The 21,829-nt window shown below is 40.1% G+C and overlaps 1 protein-coding gene across 1 annotated transcript; it reads left to right on the forward strand.

Moving 5' to 3' along the window:
* Nucleotides 1-223: 223 nt before the first annotated feature.
* SPTY2D1 (SPT2 chromatin protein domain containing 1) lies at nucleotides 224-17,005 on the forward strand. The gene is made up of 6 exons (XM_052662250.1): nucleotides 224-300; nucleotides 9,671-9,785; nucleotides 10,861-12,387; nucleotides 13,955-14,132; nucleotides 15,259-15,336; nucleotides 16,279-17,005. The coding sequence occupies exons 1-6, from the start codon at nucleotides 241-243 to the stop codon at nucleotides 16,370-16,372; spliced, it is 2,052 nt and encodes a 683-aa protein (XP_052518210.1). The 5' UTR covers nucleotides 224-240; the 3' UTR covers nucleotides 16,373-17,005.
* Nucleotides 17,006-21,829: the final 4,824 nt, after the last annotated feature.

Here is a 21,829-nt window from a genome sequence, read left to right on the forward strand (position 1 = left end):
GAGTCTGAAAGCGGAAGTTACGCCAAAGACTCGCGAGGGAAGCGGCGGGCCTGAAAGGATACTGGCCTCTGGAGGAAAGTGGGCGGGCAGACGGCATTGGAAAGCGCCGGAAGTGGTCGTGCAGAGGAGGGGTGGGAGAGAGGCTGGCCAGATAGATCATTAGGCTGTTGCTGGTCGCCTTGGTAAGGCGCGCTTTCCCTCCTCTCCGAGAGGCTGGCCCAGTCCTCCTCCTCGACCAGAATGGACTTTAGGGAAATTCTCCTGATAGCTTCCAAAGCGCAGGGTGTCAACAACGTGCCGGTAAGTACCAGCCGGGGCGCGACTGTAGGAGATCCTGGTCTTCAAGTTCCGAGTGTGTGGTCCTTGGAACTTCAGGAATCAGCACATCCGCTCCAGGAGAAGAAAGATCTGGACGCCGTATTTTTTTTTTTTTTTTTAAACTTTTGGACATGTACTTCTGGGTACAGGGGGTTGAAGTTACTGGGGGCTTGAGATAAGCAAGCGGGAGCGTGCTGACGAGCAGATTTGGTTTGTTTCGGCTTAGTTACCCCTACAACTTGAACTTTGCGTTTAGGGTATTTTAGAGTTGCGTGAAAGTTGGTGAGTAGAGCCGTGCCTGGCACGTAGTGGAATCTAATGCTGGTAGTTTCTAGCTTCGGCATAAACTTCAACCTAGAGATTGGGGAGTTCAGGAATATTAGGGGCTTGGCCTGATAGTTTTTGAGCTGATTTTCCGCTGATCTTTGGGTTAAACGTTTTGTGATTTCCCGAACAAGTTTTTTGACTTGTGTTCCCCACCCACTCAGCCAACCAGGTGATTGAATTATCACCTCCCTAGGAAGGGAGTGAGTGGATTCCACGAAATTTTGGCCAACCGAATGAGAGAAATAGTTTGAGCTTCCGTTTACCTGTGGGCTTCCAGATTTGTTGTTGTTTGAAATCTAGGTCCCATTTACCCTATGAGGTTTGCTAATTTCGCTGAGCGATGTAAGACTGTAGTATCTAAATGGGTAGTGGTGGTGAGGGCCTGGTTTGCGAGGGTGTGGCTGTTTTGCATAAACTAATCATTTCAGGATCCTCAGATGGTACCACAGCCCCAGCTGTAAACCGATGAATTGCATTGTGATACCTGCGGTTTGAGCGACGAGGTGTGGAGCTCAAACGGCGCACTTTTTAAGTCAGTTCAACTAGATCTTATTGAGCTCTTATGATGTGTTCTGCATTTCTTAGATTTTTGTATATTTGCAATATTTTTTTTCCTCTCCTGTGCTCATTCTTTTACTCATTTGAAGATACTGATGTAAAAATAACTGGCAAATAAAACCGACATTGATCAGTTTATTATATGTATTCACATCCCATCTCAAATACTCTGAATGATCTTGAAGTTATGAAACCTTGAAAGACAGAATTATTTTCTGCCTCTGTAAATTTCCTAGGCAAGTCAATATTGGATCTAGTAACATTTATCTTTGCATAATTGGGTCCATATTTCTTTCCACATCCTCCTCAATTTCAGTGGAGGTCAAAGAAAAATAATACTTACCCTGAGGCCCAGGACTATCCTGTGAAAGAACCAGTACCAAGTTAGTTGTTTCTTATTCTAAAAACCAAATTGCTGACAGAGAAGTACATATTTATAGAGTGGGAAATTTCAAATTATGTCTGTATTTCGGAATATATACATTATTGATCTATGATTGGAATAACAAAGATTGGAAGCAAAAGGAAAATGGGTAAATTGGTGAGGTCATTTAAAATTTAATAGATGATTATAGGCATATACTTCATGAAAGTATGTTTTTCCCTCCCACTCACCCCAAAAGCTAGTAAGCCTGGAGGTTTCATTTAGCTATCAGCACTATAATCCTTATCTTTTTACTTCAGATGAAAGTAAAACACAAAAGAAATTATTGAGGAATAGAGCAAGATTGTATTAAATTTCATCCATGATCTTAAGTCATCTGATTATTTTAAGTTATTTTCTTTATCAGCTCCAAGTGAAACCTTTTAGCTCACACTATGAGTTCTGAAATCTAACATTTTGCACAGTGGGAGAGTACTACAAAGCAAGTATCCTTATAAACCAACATCCAAGTCAAACAGCATTACAGTATACACACACAGACACACACACCACACACCACACACCACGCAGACACACCTTGCTTCACAAATACTGAGTTATCCATCCTTCTCTAGGGCTTGGTTTGTATTTCTCTTTTAGCCATCTTTGTCCCCACCTTCCATTTGGATCGTATCATAGTTGACTTTCAATTTCAGTCATCAAGTTCCTTTGTCACAACTTTGTTACAGAAAGGAAATAAACTGGCGTTTATTAGACTAAAATCCAAAGGAGGCTAAAATCTGAAACACCTGTACAGCCACTTTGAACTCTTTATTCAAAGAAATGTCTACTATATCTGACTTGAAAAGCAGTGAACAGTTCCCATTTGGGACAGCTTTCGTTCATATTGTTTCTTTTTAAGAGAAATAGTTATCTGTAAAAGATTTTGGTTAAAACCAAAGGAGGATTGCATCATGCCTTTTCCTAGTGGAAAACTGAATACAAAAAAAACCCACAGCTGATCAAGGTGATGTAACCAGTCACTGTCATTAGCTTTGTTTATATATAAAGGGGAAAAGATATTTTTGGTAACTTTACCCTTAATATTTTTCTCACTGAGTTCCTCTAGCAAAAGCAAGTTTCAAGTAACTATAATTGATGCCTTGTGGTGCACAAAGCAAGATACATGGTTTTTCTCACAGTCAGACTGAAAACTGTCCCGGGCAAGATACTGTAACTGTGGTGTGACCCTCAAATCAAAAAGTAAAGAGGAAGCCTTCATATGGTATTAGACATATAAGGATTTGGGGGTCTATGGACCCTTGAGGTGAACAGTAAAATGAGTCAGTTTTCCATATACATATATACACTCTTTTTTAGATTATTTTCCCATATAGGTCATTACAGAGTACTGAGTAGAGTTCCCTCTGCTATATATGCATGCTTAGTCACTCTCATGCTCGACTTTTTGTGACCCCATGGACTGTAGCCTTCCAGGCTCCTCTTTTCATGAGGTTCTCCAGACAAAAATACTGGAGTGGGTTGCTATTCCCTTCTCCAGGGGATATTCCTGACCTATAGATTGAACCTGGGTCTCCTGCATTGCAGGTGGATTTTCCACATTTATCATATATTTGTCTTTCTCTGTCTTGACTTCACTCAGTATGATAATCTCTAGGTCCATCCATGTTACTGCAAATGGCATTATTTCATTCTTTCTATGGCTAAGTAATATTCCATTGTATCCAATCCTCCTTGATCCACTTCTCTGTCAGTGGATACTTAGGTTGCTTCCATATATCTTGGCTGTTGTAAATAGTCCTGCAGTGAACACTGGGTGCATGTATCTTTTTTTTTAGCATGTTATCTTTTGAATAATGGTTTTCTCTGGATGTATGCCCAAGTGTGGGATTGCTGGATCATATGGTAGGTAATTCTTTATTTAGTTTTTTAAGGAACCTCCGTACTGTTCTCCATAATGCTTGTACCAATTTACTTTCTTATCAGCAGTGTAACAGGGTTCCCCTTTCTCCATACCCTCACCACTATTTATTGTTTATAGATTTTTTGATTATGGCCATTCTGCCTGCTATGAGGTGATACCTGATTGTAGTTTTGATTTGCATTTCTCTAATAATTAGTGCTGTTGAGCATCTTTTCATGTGCTTTTTGTCCATCTGTAATATTGCCCCACGGAGATTCTGTTCTCTTTCCCATCCCTACCTAGGCAATCTCTTTATGAATAGTAAGGATAATAACAACAGCAATTAGCATTTATAATGCTTACTTTGTGCCAGGCACTGTTCTAAGCACTTTCTATATATTAATTAGTTTAATTATCATAGTAACCATATAAGGAAGGTTGTTTTACAGATAAGGAAACTGAGGTTCAGGGAGACGAAGAAACGTTTCCAAAGTCACACAGCTAATAAGTGGCAGGGCTAGTAATGGCAGAGCAGAGAATCTAGTCCAGGCAAAGTGGCTCCAGAGTTTTCTTAATCATGACCCTGTGTTGAATGAGGAGAGTCTTATTGGAAATGGGGTGATGAGGAAGGTTGTCATCTATGAAGCCTGAATCCATCTAGTTCCCTACCCCCAGCTCCAACCTAATAGAGCCTTAGGCAGTAACCGCGTTGTTTTTTTGATGACACTTCTCTCTGTACAGTAAAATCTGATGGGAGAGAAATTTAAAGGCTAAACTAACAGCGTTTGAAAACTGGTGAATAGAGATTTACAGGCTGTTTGGGAGAGTGCCAGCATGGTTAACAGAAATGGGGTCTGAGATTGGGGGAAGGTTCTGTGATGGACTTGTTTGGAGTAATGGCGTTGTCTAGGAAGCAGGTGGAAGTTAAGGAGGGGCATGTAGAATGAAGTTAGAGCTAGAGATGAAAGTGTTGGGATTAAGTTAGAAGTGAGGCACATTGTAATAGGAAAACTTTTGCCCCAGAGTCAGGAGATCTAGATTCTAATTCAGTCTTTGCTACAAATGGTATGAGTGATAGCCAGTAAATATACAGTTGTCCTTTTGGGGCCATTTCTAACATGAAGTTGAACTAGAGACTCTGAGGTATCTATCTGATACTATACTTTATAATCAAGTATAGTTTTATAAACAGTAATACTAAAATTTATATTTGACCTCTTAGCAGTCTTGAATAGCATGCTTTTTCGTGCTTTTATTTTCACTCTCTTAGCCACCCAGGTAAGCAAGCCTAATGCATATCAGTGGTTTTCCAGGCTTGCATTCATTCCTTGACTACGATGTATTGAGAGGATTGTAGAAGTTGTATAGTCATTAAAGTTAAGGATATATCCTTTGAATATTTCTAACTCTGATTTCTAACCAATGATAAATCTCTATATAAAATCATCAGAATATTTATTTTCTACATTTACAACAATATATTATCTCTCGAGTAAAGAAGAACTTTCAAGAAGGAATTGCTGTTATATATTAATAACATATTTGGTGAACATGTATTTCCACACTGAAAACTCTTGATTTTCTTAATCAGACTGTGACAGTATGGTTTCAGTGCAAGGAACACATATGTTTAAAGTGACTTAATGTTTTCTAGGTCTCTTGGCTTCAGAATTACAAATCTTGGCAAAATCTCTGATACTGCATTTAGAGGGCATAAGCTTCACTGTTGTGGATCATTCACTGGGGCCCAGCAGAATGACTGAGTTGGCCTGCAGTGTAATAAAATGGATACACTTAGGATAAAAGAAACTCTTGTCCAGCTGCTTTTCATGAAGCTCAAACAATGAAACAGCCTGGTGCCTTGAATCAGATTCAGAATTGATGGGTACATCTTGATGTGTTGCCGCTAGAAGCTAAATGTGACCATCTGACGTGGGAGAAAGTGCCAAATAGTTCTCCTGCCGTATTAAATGGCATACAGTGTAATCCCAGCCTGAAGCTTTCTTTTAAAAACATGGTTCTCTGCTGGGCGCCCCATGAGGAGGAAGAAAACTGTCCAGTAAAATGTTTTATTACAGCAAATCTGCTAATACCAGGGTCTGACTGCAACCCCTGTTTTAAAAGTCTACCCAGCTCAATGTTAAGGTCTATAGTGATAGACCCAAGAGAAAGGAAAGCATTCGTTCACAGAAAACTTTGTATACATATGTTCACAGAACCTTATTCATAATAGCCAAAAAGCAGAAACAATCTACATATCCATTAACTGATGATTAGATAAATGTGGTATAAGCCATAAAATGAAATATTCATCCAGAAAAGGTGTGAAGTACTGACATATGTTACAGCACGAACCTTTAAAACATTAAATGAAAGTGGTAAGATATTAATACAAAAGACCACTGCAGCAGTTAGGGTTCTCCAGAAAGACAGAACCAGTAGGATATGTTTTAGGAAATTGGCTCACATAATTGTGGGGACTGGCAAGTCTGAAATTTGTAGGACAGGCTGGAAACTCAGGCTGGAGTTAATACTGTAGTCCGTCAGGAATGGGATGTGAATAAGGTTTGCCATCTATAAAACCTGAATCCGTCTCGCTGCTGCTGCTGCTGCTGCTGCTGCTGCTAAATCGCTTCAGTCGTGTCCGACTCTGTGGACCCCATAGATGGCAGCCCACCAGGCTCCCCCATCCCTGGGATTCTCCAGGCAAGAACATTGGAGTGCTTTGCTGTTTCCTTCTCCAATGCATGAAAGTGAAAAGTGAAAGTGAAGTCAGTCAGTCGTGTCTGACTCTTCTCGACCCCATGGACTGCAGCCTACCAGGCTCCTCCGTCCATGGGATTTTCCAGGCAAGAGTACTGGAGTGGGGTGCCATTGCCTTCTCCGTCCGTCTCTCTACTCCAGCCTAATAAAGCCTGGGGTAGTAACTTATATTTTGTGATGACACTTCTCAGTGTCCAGTAGAGTCTGATGGGTTAGAGCTTCTCATAGAAATTCTGGAGCAGATAGAGAAAAAAAAGTTTTTTGAATTGGAAAATCTTAGATACTTTGAATAATCACTTACCTATATGAACAGGGAGGCCTGGCATGCTGCGATTCATGGGGTCGCGAAGAGTCAGACACAACTGAGCAACTGAACTGAACTGATATAGTATCTATGGCTTCTAGACTTTATTTTATGATGCATTATCAATCACTATGTGTGTACACTGGATGCATGATTTCATTTATATGAAGTGTCCAGAACTGGCAAATCCACAGAAGCAGAAAGAAGATTAATGGCTGCCAGGGCCATAGTGAGGGGAATGGGGAATGACTGCTGAAGAGTAAGGGATTTCTTTTGGGGAAGGTGAAAATGCTCTTGAAATAGATAGTGGTGATGGTTGTACAACTCTGGGAATATACTAGTACACACTAAATGGGTGGATTTTATGGTTTGTGAATTGTATCTCATTAAAAATGTTTTAAAAAAAGATCACTGTCTCTGGAGGCCTAGCCCCCCTTTTTTCTCCTGCCCCAAATGTCTACATTTTGATCTAAATTTTGCCTAAGAGAATATTTTAATATTCTCCTGGTATCTGCCTTTGAGTGTATCGAGCTACAGAGGATGTAAGAAACTATTAATTATGACTCAGCTCAAGTCAGTAAATAAGATCAAGCCTCATCAAGTAGGACCCTGTCCTACTTAAATTGTTTCCCAGCAGATCCACAAAATAAGACATTTTATAGATTTATTGAATTCCTTCTCCATCGTAGGGACAGGACAAGGACAGCAAAATTGTTGAGTTCAGTGTGAGCCCAGCTTAGTAAGTGTCCTTAAGGATTGGAGGTCTTTTTTTAAACAAAGCTGAATTTGAAATTGGCATGTGAATTGATGAAAATAGGTGTATGCTTGGAAGAAAGCTAAGTGACTCTTTGGGATTCTCTTCTGAGTGAATCCAAGTTTCTGAACCCCCTCCCTTGCTGCTTTCTTGCGTTCCACCTTTCCGGGGTTTATGTTCCTCAGTTGGTGTTTCCCAAAGTGCGGTACACATAGCTCTGGCTGTCACCATGATTTTAGGTGACTCATAAATGCTTTTTATTCTCATAGATGCATATTTTTAAATTATATTTTGATAGAATTTGGGAAAATACAACTAGCCTTTCAGGCCTGTCATTTCATGAGTATTATTGCTTGAGGTAAAGGTGCAATAATAAGTCATGGTGTTCAATCTACATATTTTCTTAAAATTAGTAAATAATCATACAGTTGGCATACTAAAAGGGCAAAATCATGACAGTGATATGGGAGTGGCTGAAGCTTACTAAACACAGTATTAAACTATATCCCATTGGCACTATTTTTCTCTTTTGGTGTCTCTAGTCAAAAATACATAACCCACTACCTACCTATTTAAGTGCCAGGTTAGGAAGAAAGATATCGACCCTGAAATCAAATTAGGAAGTGCTCATTTGCTGTTGCAATACCTAGATAACAAACTAATCCTATTTTAAATAATTAACATTAAGATTGGTATTTTGGGGTAGGGGGACCCCTATATTAAGCTTCGATTTGGCAGGTGAATCTGGGCTATATAGTTGGCAGGGAGAGAAATATTTGGAGCTTGGCAGCACAAATGCACCCTTCTTCTCATATATCTACCTGATGTGAGTGCGTGCCTCTGCTTATGAGTTTGTGTCTTATGCAACTTGAATCATCTTCACAGTAGCCCTTCTGTTAAGAAAATGTGCGTTTCCTATGAATAAGGCCGATGTTTGAGGTTCTTGTAACCACGACAGATTTTATGTCTATATAATTAGGTAAGCAGTATTCTCTTTCTCCTATCTTCCTTTCCCTCTCCTTTTCTCCTTTAAACCTTGGGCCCCAATCCACTATGGAAAGGGCCTGCAACTAAATTTACAAAGATAGGGACTTGTTAAAGAATTTCACTGTGGCAGCCAAGGCGACTGGGAAAGGAATCTGGATGCTCTCTTGGGATTTCTCTGTGTGAGGGACGTGTCAGGTCTCAAGCATTGCCATCACGCAGGATTTTCAGGTTGGATTAGGGCCTGCTTTCTTGGCCAGCTGCTTCATGGGTAGACTAACTTAGCTGGAACTTCCAGCCTGTTTCAAGATCCCTTCTGTTTGGCAGCTGTATAGTAAGCAGGAGTCCTTTGGCTTTCCTCCAGGAATTTGATACACATTTTGGGAGTCGCTTTTTTGGTTCCTTAGTAGCTCAATTTGTTCTTATAGGTTAAGGTTTCTTTTTAAACCAGCACAGCATTAAGGTTGAGTGGAAAAGAATGTCATCTGCCTAAGATGAAAGAAGGGCATTAAAAAATTCTTATTTCCTAGCCTGTAAGTTTAATGTGAAATGGTCCTAGAGATTAATCATCCTGGTCTGAGTTATTAGCTCTGTTTAATTATACTTCTCTAATGATAGTTTTAAATGAAAATATTTTTCCTTTTATGGTTTAAATTAGTGTTATTCTAGTTTTAGTCATTTCCCAGTGCAATTGCATAAAAATCAAAGACCAGAGAAATACCATCTGTTCCAAGATGATGTTAGTACCTTTTGGGTGATCTGGAAACTTGTCTGAAAGGATTTGTGTGGAGAATTAATATTTAATGAACATAGAGCTGCACTTAAAGGTTACAGAGACTTGGTCCCTTCTTGAGGCTTCAGTTTCTTTGAAATGCCTTTTAGCTATGGTTTGCCATCTCCTTTGCCCGAAATCACAGTAGGATCTCGATATTTAATATTGTAGGCAAGATAACCAGTGTAGCAGCTGAAAACCATGAGTTGGGTACTCAGGAGGAAAACAGTTGTGATAGGTTTTTCTACCGTAGACTTGGAAAGTTCTGAAAAAGGATACTCTTTTAAATCAGAATTCTAGAACAGTCTGTTTTAGTGGTGATTTTTTTCAATTCCCCCAGTCCGGGTACCTTTTTGGGAAAATAGCTTGAAAATGATGTTTCTGTGAGTTGTTCATTTATGTATTGTTGAAGATGTTTAAAGAGACTCTACACCTGGAAACAGGCATATATAATCATTTTTAGCCTGAAATTTTATAGCTGAGCTTTCATGAGGGTTATGTGGTCTTTTAATTACTCAGAATAGGTTTTTTAGTCAACATTTAGACCTCTCTATTGTTTCAGAGTTAATTGTGTGTAACTTTTACTCTGTTTTTATTTTCAGAAAAGATACAGTTTGGCAGTGGGACCTCCCAAAAAAGACCCAAAAGTTAAGGGTGTCCAGTCAGCAGCTGTCCAGGCTTTTCTCAGAAGGAAAGAAGAGGAGCTCAGACGAAAAGGTATGAATCTATAGCCTTATTCTCAGTTCTAAAGTCTTCTGTCTTCACAACTGGCTTGTAACTAACCATGGGATGCTTGTAATATCGTAAGCGGCTAATGGATTTGTTGTGTATGTATCTGAGTCAGCTGTACTTGTAGTATTACATATGTTCTTATGTTGGTCATTTGTATAGATATTATCTTTTATTTCCTCTTAAATTAAAAGCCTTTTGAGAATAGTGACCATATCTTCTAAAAGATCATATTAGCAACTCCAGTAAGAATTCCATTCTTTTACCTTGGTTCTTTATTTTTTTCTTTGTACTTTTAATTGATGTGTCATTGATTTACAATGTTGTATCAATCTCTGCTGTACAGCAAAGTGACTCAGTTATATTATACACATGTAGACATTTAAAAAATATTCCTTTCCACTATTGTTGTTTTTTGTTTATTTTTGTGGGTTTTTTCCTTTTTTTTTTGCCTGTACTGTACAGCCTGTGGGATCTTAGTTTCCCAACCAGGAATTAAACCTGGGACCACAGCAGTGAAAGTGCTGAGCCCTAACCACCAGACCACAGGAAACTCCCTCTTAACCTTAGTTTTGAATCTGTTTCTACCTACTTTGTATTTTAATTTTTTTAAATATAGAGAGTACTATCTAAAAGGTTAAAATAGGGATAGTTTTTGAAAACCAGTAAACTCAAGCAGTAGTTTTACTTCATGCAAATGACAAGGAAACTGATTCAGTAAGTCTGAGTATCCATTGATTCATAATTAATAACTATTACGTGGGTACTAGTATTCTCTTAACTTGGTATATTTATTTAGTATGAACTGTTTTCTGTATTTAAAGCTAAAAGCCAAGACTGTCTCTTGCTTAGTCATATAGAAAAACCCATATGTGATCCACTCATTGTGTAAAGATGACTCATTGATACTTGTTTGAATGACTTCCTCATTTGATTCTTAGAAGTTTTCAAATTTCTTCAAACTGTAGCTTGAATGTTGCTTGGTTTCGGCCACCTACTGATTTCAGATAAACGTACAGTTTTATCAAGACCTTGGAATAATGTGTTGTTTTGTCTTTTTCAGCCTTAGAAGAGAAGAGGAGAAAAGAAGAACTAGTGAAAAAGCGAATTGAGCTAAAACATGACAAGAAAGCAAGAGCTATGGCCAAAAGGACAAAGGATAATTTCCACGGTTACAATGGGATTCCTGTTGAGGAAAAGTCAAAGAAGAGGCAAGCAATGCAAAGTCACACTAGCCAGGGAGCAGACCAAGAGTACGAGATGGAAGAAGAGGATGAATTCTTAGAATACAATCAAGCAGAGTCAGAGCAGGAGTACGAGGAAGAACAAGAACCTCCCAAAGTTGAAAGCAAACCAAAGGTCCCCCTTAAAAGTGCCCCACCAGTCATGAACTTCAGTGATCTACTCAGGCTGGCTGAGAAGAAGCAGTACGAGCCGGTGGAGATAAAGGTCGTGAAGAAGACGGAAGAGCGGCCTATGACTGCAGAAGAACTTAGGGAGCGAGAATTCCTTGAACGAAAGCGGAGGAAAAGGACACCTGAGACAGATGCAAGACTGCCGCCAACCAGAAGAGCACCCTCTCAGAAAGAAGGTGTGGGCACAAAGCTTAGCAGAGGCTCTGGAGACACGCATCCTCCTTGCAAGGGTACTCTTCCTCATCCTGAGAAGAAACCCAGACCCAGCCCAGCTGATGAGAAACGCTTGCATTTGTCTTCGTCCAAATCCGTGCCAGGGGAGAGGACCAAAGTAGCCCCTGGCAGTTGCTCCCAACCCTCGCTTCATGAGGGCCGTGATAGACCTGTTTTTAATGGGGCTGGAAAGCCCCACCCCAGCACCTATTCACCAAGTGTCCCAAAGACTTCTGCTAAAGGGCCTCAGAAATCTGCTACCGAGCACAAAGCCAAAAAATCTCCTTCCCATCCTAGCCATTCCAGGCCTGGACCCATGGCCACCCCACACAATAAGGCCAAGAGTCCAGGTGTCAGGCCGCCAGGCAGCAGCTCCAGCCCAGCCCCTGGGCGGCCTAGCACAGGGACTGCCCGGCCCACGGTTAGTTCTGGCCCTGTGCCCAAGCGCCAGAATGGCAGCTCCAACTCAGGACCCGAGCGATCAGTCAGTGGGAACAGGAAGCCAGCCAGTGACTTCAGTCCCCCAGGACGGACAGTCAGTGGTACAAGTGGCCTTGGTCGACCTGCAGGTGGCTCAGGCGGCCCTGGGCGACCTGTCGGTGGCTCCAGTGGTTCTGGGCGACCTGTGGGCAGCTCTGGGGGCCCTGGGCGGCCTGTAAGCAGTCCACATGACCTCCGACGACCAGTGAGTGGCTCAGGCCCCCCTGGGCGGTTAATCAGTGGCCCTGGCCGGTCAGTCAATGGCCCAGCTCCAGCTGGACGACCTGTCAGCAGCTCAGGCCCCGGTAGACCAGTGAGCAGCTTGGGACCTGGGCGAACAGTTAATAACTCAGGTGCCCCTCTGAAGCCCAAATGCACTGTTGTCTCAGAAACAATTTCTTCCAAGAATATAATCAGCCGGCCCAGCAATGGACAGATGAATGGAATGAAGCCATCCTTATCTGGCTACAGATCTGCCCATGGTAAGATTTCCCCTTATCCTAAAAGTATTTATTTGTCAGTAGGAAATTGGAAAGAATGCTTTGTTTTATAGAACCAAAGATGCTGTGAGGTTTTCTATGTGCTTTTCAATGTATTCTTGTGTTGATAGAATCCTGATGTTTTGTCTGCCCTGTGCCAGAGAGTTCCTTTAATAACTATGGCTTGGAAAATTCTTTAGAAAGAGACTTATCTGGGGCCCTGTTTGTTCACCTCTGTAATGTCTCCAAGTGCAATAAGCTTAGCTATGGAATTTATATGATAGGATAAGTGTATATTGTATATGCCTTTTGTGGTTTGATAGGGTAAGTATATATTGTATATGCCTTTTGTGGTTCAGTGAATGAATTCATCTTTACCTCTTCATGAAGACTGTAAGTGCCTCTCTTCAGGGACTAGAGTGCATTTATAAGCTTGAAGCCATTTGGTACATAACTGATTCCATCAAATACTGTTGAGCACCCATGATACGCCAGGAATGATTTCAGACTGTCCTTGTGTTTCTGTTCCTCATTGTGGCCCTAGCTACCAGTCCTTTAGGGATCTACTGTCCCAAGGTATGGGATCATTGTTGGCACCTATTAACTGCTAGATCATCGTTTCTACATGGTAGTAAGGATTTGTTGAAGCAGTTGTTAGACACCATGGAGAATATAAAAAGAAACAAAAGATGGTATTCCATGTGTTAAACTTCCTACTTTTGTCAAAACAGTGGTTCTCAACCAAGGACAGTTTTGATCCCCGGTGAACATTTGACGACATCTGGAGACATTTTTGATTGACACAAGTGGGGATGGGATGCTACTGCCATCTAGTTGATGGAGGCCATGGATGCTGTCACCCTTCATTGTACAGGACAGCTTCCTCATAACCAACAAACAGCTGACCCAAAATGTCAAAGCGCTGAAGTTAAGGAGTTCTGAGCTAGGGAGACGAGCCATGCATATTAAAAACAGCTGCAGAACAGCAAAGAGAGTGCCTGTAGTCAAGGGCTAGGAAGCAGCTGTTCCCAGATACTAGTCTGTTGATCAGTGCCTGGCTTTTGCAAAATGACAAAAATAAGGTTGGTGTGGCAAGTTTTTCCTTTTAGTCAGACTTGCTCAGTTCGAACAATGATCCATTTCTGAGAATCTTTCATACTTCACTGGACTTTTAAAAACTGTAATGGAATTGTGATCATAAATAGACTGTTACCTTTGGTGTCTTTTTTTGGCAAGATTAAAATTTTGTTCCTTCAGTGATTTGTAACTTTTTTTTCTTTTTAAGAAATTTTTCTAGTCTTTTAAATCCAAAAGAACAGAAACTACTAAGCTAGAAAAATGTAACAGTTCTGGTAAGCCTTGAGACAGACAGAAATTGTATTCCTTGTTGAGTACCATGAAGCAACAGAGAGGACTGGAGTAGTGAATTCAGCTGGCTGGGGGCCAGCCTGCTGGCTCTGATTTTTGAGGCTGCCATCTTAATAAGTTCTTAGTATCTCAGCTTGCATAGGACTTTGTTGGGACTATTAAATTTTACTACTCTTATAAATAATGGCCTTTTTATCCTTAGGTCCTCAAAGGCTTCCCTTTCCTAGTGGTTACAAAAGGCAGCGAGAATATGAAGAGGAGGAAGATGATGAAGAAGAAGAATATGACTCTGAAATGGAAGACTTTATTGAAGATGAAGGAGAACCTCAGGAAGAAATATCCAAGCACATTCGAGAAATCTTTGGCTATGACCGAAAGAAGTAAGGATAAAGAATTATATATATATTTATATATAAATATATATGTGTGTATATATATAGACTTTTATTTTGAATAATCCATTCTATGGGGGAAAAATAAACATTAATAGTAGAGGCATTGAATACAGTTCTTAATTAGGAATCCTTCATTGATTGTTTAGATTTACTTTTTTGGCACTTGGTATTTAAGAATTATTGCAAAATTATGTAGTTACTTGTATAAGGGCCTATTTGACTGTTGTCCTTATAAGATGTATATTTGATAAGAGTGAAGCAGCTTGGTATAGTAGAAATGGATTGGCTTTGAAATCAGAAAAGCATCCACAGAGCTATGTTGAAAGTCTGATCTGACACCTGCTTTTCTTTGGTGTAAAAGCTCTGCAGAAGTGTGGTGCCTGAGCAGCACCATGGAACCAACAGCACTGACATCACTTGGGAACTTGTTAGAAATGCAGGCTTGCAAGGCCCCAGCTTAGATCTAAATCCAGACTAGCTTTATAAGGTTCCCCAGTGGTTCACAGCAGCCTTAAAGATTGAGAAGCACTGATGGAGAGGAAAAATCAGGGTTTAAAGTTCATAGCTTACTAGCTGGATAAACTTGAGTCAGTTATTTATCAGATGACATTTGGGAGGATTAAATGAGGTGACATACAGTTGACCTGCAACAGTGTGAGGGTTGGGGAAAATCCACGTGTAATTTAGAGTCAGCCCTATGTATGATTCCTCTGTATACACATTCCTCCCTCTCTGCGGTTCCATGTGTATAGATGCAACCAATTATGGTGCCCTACTGTAGCATGAAAAAGAAATCTTTGTGTAAGAGGACCCATGTAGTTCACCCCCATGTTGTTCGAGGGCTAACTGTATGTGTAAATTAGTCAGCACTTGTTTTCTCCTCTGATGTCACAGATATGAGAAATTAAGAAGGGCTCATATAATTTATCTTTACTTCAGAAACTCCCCTTTACCCAACCTCTGACCACCCTACTCCCTGCAAACAAGGAAGAGTAATCCTAAATGTATGTTTGATTTAGTTATAAAGATGTTGGTTTTAAAAACAAGAAGATGTAATTCTTTTAGAAAGTTGGGTTATTTTTTCCTAAGAACTTTGATTTTTTCTTACCAGATACAAAGATGAAAGCGATTATGCCTTACGTTACATGGAGAGTAGTTGGAAGGAGCAGCAGAAAGAAGAAGCGAAGAGGTAAGTAAGCACAAGCTATACATGCGTGGAAATTCCTAAAAAATTCCTGTTCCCTGCTTCAGATGCATCCTCGGGAGCTGGGGCTTTGGGCCACTCAGTTTGAATTCCAATCCTGCTTACTTGCTATGGGCTTCAGACAAATTAGCCTTTAAAATCCGTTTTCCCATTTGTAAGCTGGGAATGTACTGTTTTTCCTCACTGCGGTTTTGTGAGGATCCAGATCACGCGTGCATGTTGCACAGTGCAACACCTCACCCATGTAGGCACACAGTAAATGCTAGAGCTCCCCAGATCCCGCTGTTGCATGTTGTTATTTTCCTTTTCCCATCCTTAATTCCCTGTCCACATGAGATACATCTCAGTCTTGCTGACCTGTACTGCCACTGACCTCAAGGACCTGATGAGGGATATTATATTCCTGATGTTGGATTCCTGTTTGGCTATCAAACAAATAATCATTTCTTGTGTAGGGGTAACAAGTGATTACTTCGTTTATAGTGTTAAGTTGGTGAAATAATTCACCTCATTTTCAACTCAAATATTAAACCTCTCTCTCCCTCTTGCCCTCTGTCCTCTAACTAGATAAAACAGCAAACTAGAGTGTTGGGAAGAGACAAGAATACAGTCTTACTTATTGCATAAATGTTTCTTGTTTATTTTTTAAAGCTGATGAGATGATTTATATTTATTAGTGTAATGGGAATATTCAGGTGTTTTCTGTTGAGTTGTATGTAAGGTCTTTTTTCCACTATAACTTGAGGCAATGGCTCCTGGTAAAAAACAATATCCCTGCTTAGTCTTGTTTTCACTGGTAAAGCCTTGAGGCCTTTTTAGTGCATCAGCGCATTCCATGTAAGCTCCCAGTTGAAATTTCAGTCTTGCTTTTTAAAGAACGTGATAATTTCATGTTTATTGACAAATACCTGCTTTTTTTCCTGACAGCTTAAGATTAGGTATGCAAGAAGATTTAGAGGAAATGAGACGTGAAGAAGAAGAAATGAGACGTCGAAAGGCCAAAAAGCTGAAGAAGCGTTAGCTGCTGCTTTTATTTTTGTGAACTTCTGAAGACTGCTGCAAGGAAGTCCTGCCTTCAGACTGAAGAAGCCCCTTATCATTTTAGAATTCTAGTTGGGTACTCAAGGAGAAGGAATGCATACTGTCATCTATCTGCAGGCTGTCGTTAGAGCATAAAGTATTTTCACATACTTTGCAGGGTGAAATCGTAATGCAGATGACATAATGCCCAGTGAGTGCTCTTACGAAGCTAACTATTCACAGGAGCCAGCCTTGATCCTCATGAGCTATGCACTCTCATGTGGGGCCGCTCACAATTCAGCCAATCTTGTATTATTCCTTTGCTACTCTAAAAAGGAAAATAAAGGATTGCTCCTTTACTTCCATAATTCTGCTGATGCGTGAGTACAGCGCTGCCTGGCTCCCAGTCAGATTTGTCTTTTGATGAGGAACCTGGCCCTTCCCGGAATGCTGCCAGCAATAAAGTGACCAGTCCTAATCTCTATGTTTGGATTGAGAACTTGAAAATGTAGAGTAGGTGTTATAGTTATATGGATGTCATTTCTGTGACTTTGAAAGTAAAAAGTAGAATAAATTGTATTCTGCGTTATTCACGGAATGGATGCTGAGCATTCTTATTCACTAACTTAGGTGATTAGGCAATTAACAGAATTTTCCAAGTTAAAATACAAGTTACGCCATTTTTGTTTAAGAATATTCTCTTCCAGATTTTACTTTCAGATTTACTGTTTTGTTAATGTAAAATAGACAAGGTCACTGTGCTGTTTGATTTTTATCTAAAAATTTCATTTTTATATTGAAAAAATACTTATTTTATTCAAACATTAGATTTGGAAGAGTAATAGTTTCAGACGTAAGGAAGTGACATGTGAGGCTCCCCTCAGCCTCATTCCACTCCCCATTGTAAGGATATTTTGGAATTCAAGGTGCCCTTTACCTTTTTGTGTTAATGACTCTATTTTTATCTTAAATTCTTTAGTGATTAATGGTAAAAAACCAAAAACTAAATTCATGTGTATCAAGGCCACCACTTTCTCTTTTTGCCCATGTTGCACTTTTATTTCAAACTATGCACTGTGAAGAGATTTTATCCCAGGTAGAAGAGGATGTTCCCTGTTACTGTGCTTACTAGGCTGTGGAACATCTTCATTCTTACCTTTCTTCAAGTCGTATCTGTAGACTTGTTATATTTCTTAAGCCTCAAGTCTAAGCAATTCCAATCAGGCTGACCTAGGTTCTGGCTGGGGCAAAGCCAAGTCTCAAGGAAGGTCAGCTATAGAAAATGAGGTGTGATGATGCCAGAGAGCATGTGTCCCTGACTCTTGGGTAGAGGACTGGGGACAATGGGACATAAGCTTGTAGAAAATTCTATAATAAACCTTGTGGCTGTCCTAAGCCATCTGTCAGTGGGGATCAGGAAGTAGGAGAGGTTATCCTACAAGAAGATTGACTCTTCAAAAGATCTGAAAGTTGTTTTTGTGTATTCTTTTTTATCTATAGAGCTTGCTTTTTCTCTACAATGGGGTGTTATAGATAACCACTATTAATGATCACATATAACTGTTAAAACACTGGTGGCAGAAAAGCCTGTAGACTGCCTCTCACCTATCTCAAATACTTCTAATGATTCAAGAGTAGTGTGATATTCCATGTAATAAACAGGTTTGGAACATTATTTCCTTTGCTGTCCCTTATGTGATTTCTTTTTCCGCTTCACAAGTTTGCTTGAATATATATACATTTTAATATTCAGACTCTGAAATATGTAATCACAATCAAGTGCTTGTCATAGCTGAAAGATTTCTGGTGGCTTAAAGCTTACTAGCACTTTACTCAATGATATTGTGCAGTTACTTGTACAGAAAGGCACCATTATGCCAGCTAAAGTTTACAGAACTTGGTAGAAAAGATCCTTATGTGTGATCACTCGGGTTGCATTCTGCTATGAGACAGATGTTGATTTCAGTTTTCTTCAACATCAACATTATAAAAGAGCACTTCTGTATGTAGCTCATGAAAAAAAAAGGTTCTGAATCTTTTAATCTTGGCCTTGTTCCAAATCCTGTCTTCCACTTTGTTCTGTAACTCCTGACCACTCTTAAACAGCTCACAAATCTTTAAAGAAACTGGAATAGGCTGTTATTTTATCAAGGTTTACAAATTAAGTGCTTGATTTTTAATTGTATCTATCCTCTTTTGATTTTCAGATTTTATTAATATTTGAAGATGTGCCTTTTATTGGGTAATGTTAAGTCATGAATGTAGTAATGTTATTTCACTATTGTAATAATGTTACATGATCATGGATGCAGCATTCTCAAACACGATGTGAAGGGAAAGTAGTTTTCATAAAACTCAATAGAGCTCTGATTGCACAGTCCCACTTGCTTTAGATGTTGCTATGTTAAAGCAGGGGGCACTTTTTCTTTAAAAGCTACTTTCAGAACTTGTCTTTGTATTTTCTCTAAACTACAAATGCAGTTATGTCCATTTGGAGGCCAGGGTACCACATGTCACAGGCAGCCTTACATGTGTGCCGTGAGAAGGTTCAAAGACTGTTATCAAGAAAGTCTATGGGAACTCGAAATTTCATTTTTTAATGTAATCCCTAAGATCTTCTCCAAGAAATAAATTACTGTTTTGTATTTTATAATTTAAAAGCAGCTATTAATACACTTCTGAGATATAACAGGAGACCAAAACATGTTTGGAAAGAGAATAAATATATAGAGACTGGTTGTTTTATTTTCAATGTGCTGAATATATTAGACTACTATTTATTTTGTGAGTGGATGTGATGAAATATTCAGGTGTTAGTGTATGATTAAGAGTGGGATATAGATTTCTTTGAAGTTATTAAATCCATGTCTTTTACATAATGGACAAATCAAGTTTAAAGAAACATTTACATAGCATAGCTTGTTTTCTGGTGCTGTTGACCTGCAAGAGAATCTACTTTTGCATATACAGATAAAAGTTTTGCAATTATGTATAAAAGAAATTGTAGGCATTAAAAATATTTTATTGATATTTTCACTGGTTTGCATTTATTTAACAAAACTCATATTCCTTATTTCATCACCCTGAATATTATTCCAGCTAGAAACCCCAGCAGACTCATCAGACTTAGAGATGGATTTACCTCCTTACACACACACACACCCCCACACCTCTGTTCCTTCTCCCTTACCCATTCTTGTCCGCTCAGTCCCCTGCCACTGACACCTCCTCCCTCTTGCCCCACCAGCTTAGAGAACTATTCTGGTATCAGACATACAAGTTAGGAGAACAGTTTGGAGATACACTCAGGGAACAAGGGAAGAAGAACTGGGTATATAGCACCTCTTTTCAAGAAATTGAGCAGTTCCGATCCCCTATGATAAAAAGAGCCTGATCTAAATGGGAAGATGAGTCCTTAGGAATATATGAGGCAAGTGGGTGCAGCCACGCAGCCAGAGAGTGTATGTACTCAGTGTAATGTGTTGACTCTAGGTCATACAAGTATAAAAGATACGAGTATCCAGTCCTGCATATAAACTTTGAATTCACTTGTTCTATTAAAAAGGGTAAGCCATGCAGTGCATAGAGGCACTTAAAAATACTTTAGCAAACATATCCTATAGTCATTAACAAAATGCTGTCTATGTAACCAAAAGATGTACTTCTCTTTTAGGGTCAGAAAGCTCAAACCACTTTTAGAGGGCTCATTAGGAATATCCTAGGGCTCAGACACCCAGATTAATAGCATGAGTCTTATACACAAGAGTGGGAACCTTTTCTGGGTCTCATGAACTCAAAACTGCATCCTGTTGAGGGCTGGGCAGTTAGCTTTTGTTTCTACCCATGTTGCCAGGCTCAGCAGCGATCACTGCTAAAAGAAAAGGCAACTGCTGGGCTATTCAGGTGAGGAAGACATTTGAACCAAGGTGGTCAAGATCTTGGAAAACCCAGTCTCTCTTGCTCAGCTCTTTTCCTTGGCATGCTCTTTACATGGGCCTGGATCTTAATCTCTGCTACACAGAACTGTATGGGTTGGTAATGTACTTAAGCCTCCCAACTTCTTTTTTGCCACTGTAAAAAGCCGCTAAGAAGGTTACTACAAGGATTAAAATACCGAATAGTATCTAGCACCCAATGTTAAAATCCCTTTCCCCATATGGTGTAAACTTCGGGTTATTAATGACAGCTGTGAAAAGGCCACAGAGAAATAGCCCCACCCAGAGGACAGGCTTAAAGTTGCTGCAGTCTCTTTTTCACACCCCTGCCTGGACCCTGGTCCTTGGACCCAGGAGAAAGGTATTATGGGGGAAACAGATCTAAAGAGCTCTACAGAATTTCCTCAAGGGTACTGAATAGGGGACAAATTGAACTAAGGATCTTAGTCTTAATGCCAGTCTTATGGATTATTAAACAGGGGACCCAATCCCTCCCATTCCCCCAGCTACCTCCCTGCTGTCCATCTCCCTATTTCGAGCTAACAGAATACCAAGTCTTCATTAATCTTTAAAAGTGTGGTAACTTGTTACATAAAATGACAAAATAGTGTGCAATTACTTTATATGTGACACCATCAGGAGCTGTACAGCTGGGTGGGAAAGCTTCAGAGCTGCATCACTTCACCAGGATCATCTTTGCTTATTTCCACTGGGGTCTAGGGGGAGAAAAGGAGGTCAGGTGGGTCTTGACTAGTGTTGGCTAGGGTGTGGGGCTGCGGGAACTGCCCTCCTTCCCAAGGGCAGGCAGGGGTAGTCGTGTCCCATTCTGCCTCATCTAATGCCTCCAAGCTCAGCTGCCACTGGGACTTAGCAGTGTGGGAGCACACAAGTGGTAGAGAAAAGACAAACACCCAGGGTCCAACAGAAGAGAGGAAAGACATCTGCCAACAGGACAGTTTTACAACTCAGTGTTTATGTGACGAGGGACAGTTAAGCCTGGGTTGCTGATGTGGGCTAATTGAAGAAGGGAAATTGAAGGCAGAGCATATGAAGTGTTCCGTTAAGTATGAGAACAGGTCATGCCTGTCAGACAGCTTTGACTCTGGGCCTGAAACATCTTCACCCTCTGTATCTCCAGTTTTTTGTTTTTGTTTTTGGAAAGACACTAAAGAACTTAAGAGTAAAGATTCAGGGAAAGATGTATAAAAGATCACATGAGAGGCACAGGGAACTCTCTCAACTCTAAACAGATAGATACTGAATAACAATAGAAGTAGGTATGCTAGAGTAACTTTTTAAAATAAAGCGAGTGTTTTTAAAGTTGGATTTTGGTGCTTGGTTCATGTATCCCAGGGAATACATTTTCAAAGTAGGAAGAGAGAACAAAGCTGAAGGCACACTTACCCCTCCTGGGGGATATTTGTATCCCTTCCACATTGTTCCTGCAATGAGAAGCATCCATAAGACAACAATCATTGCAGGGCTTCTTAGCTGGTGGTGCGTGCAGAGCGAAACAGGTGGTT

This window comes from Budorcas taxicolor, chromosome 25, assembly GCF_023091745.1.
Source record: "Budorcas taxicolor isolate Tak-1 chromosome 25, Takin1.1, whole genome shotgun sequence".
Lineage (NCBI taxonomy): Eukaryota > Metazoa > Chordata > Mammalia > Artiodactyla > Bovidae > Budorcas > Budorcas taxicolor.

Coding starts and splice junctions, on each gene's coding strand:
- SPTY2D1 (XM_052662250.1), top strand. CDS start 241: ATGGACTTTAGGGAAATTCTCCTGATAGCTTCCAAAGCGCAGGGTGTC. Junction 9,786..10,860: donor AGAGGAGCTCAGACGAAAAG/GTATGAATCTAT, acceptor TGTCTTTTTCAG/CCTTAGAAGAGAAGAGGAGA. Junction 12,388..13,954: donor TGGCTACAGATCTGCCCATG/GTAAGATTTCCC, acceptor TTTTATCCTTAG/GTCCTCAAAGGCTTCCCTTT.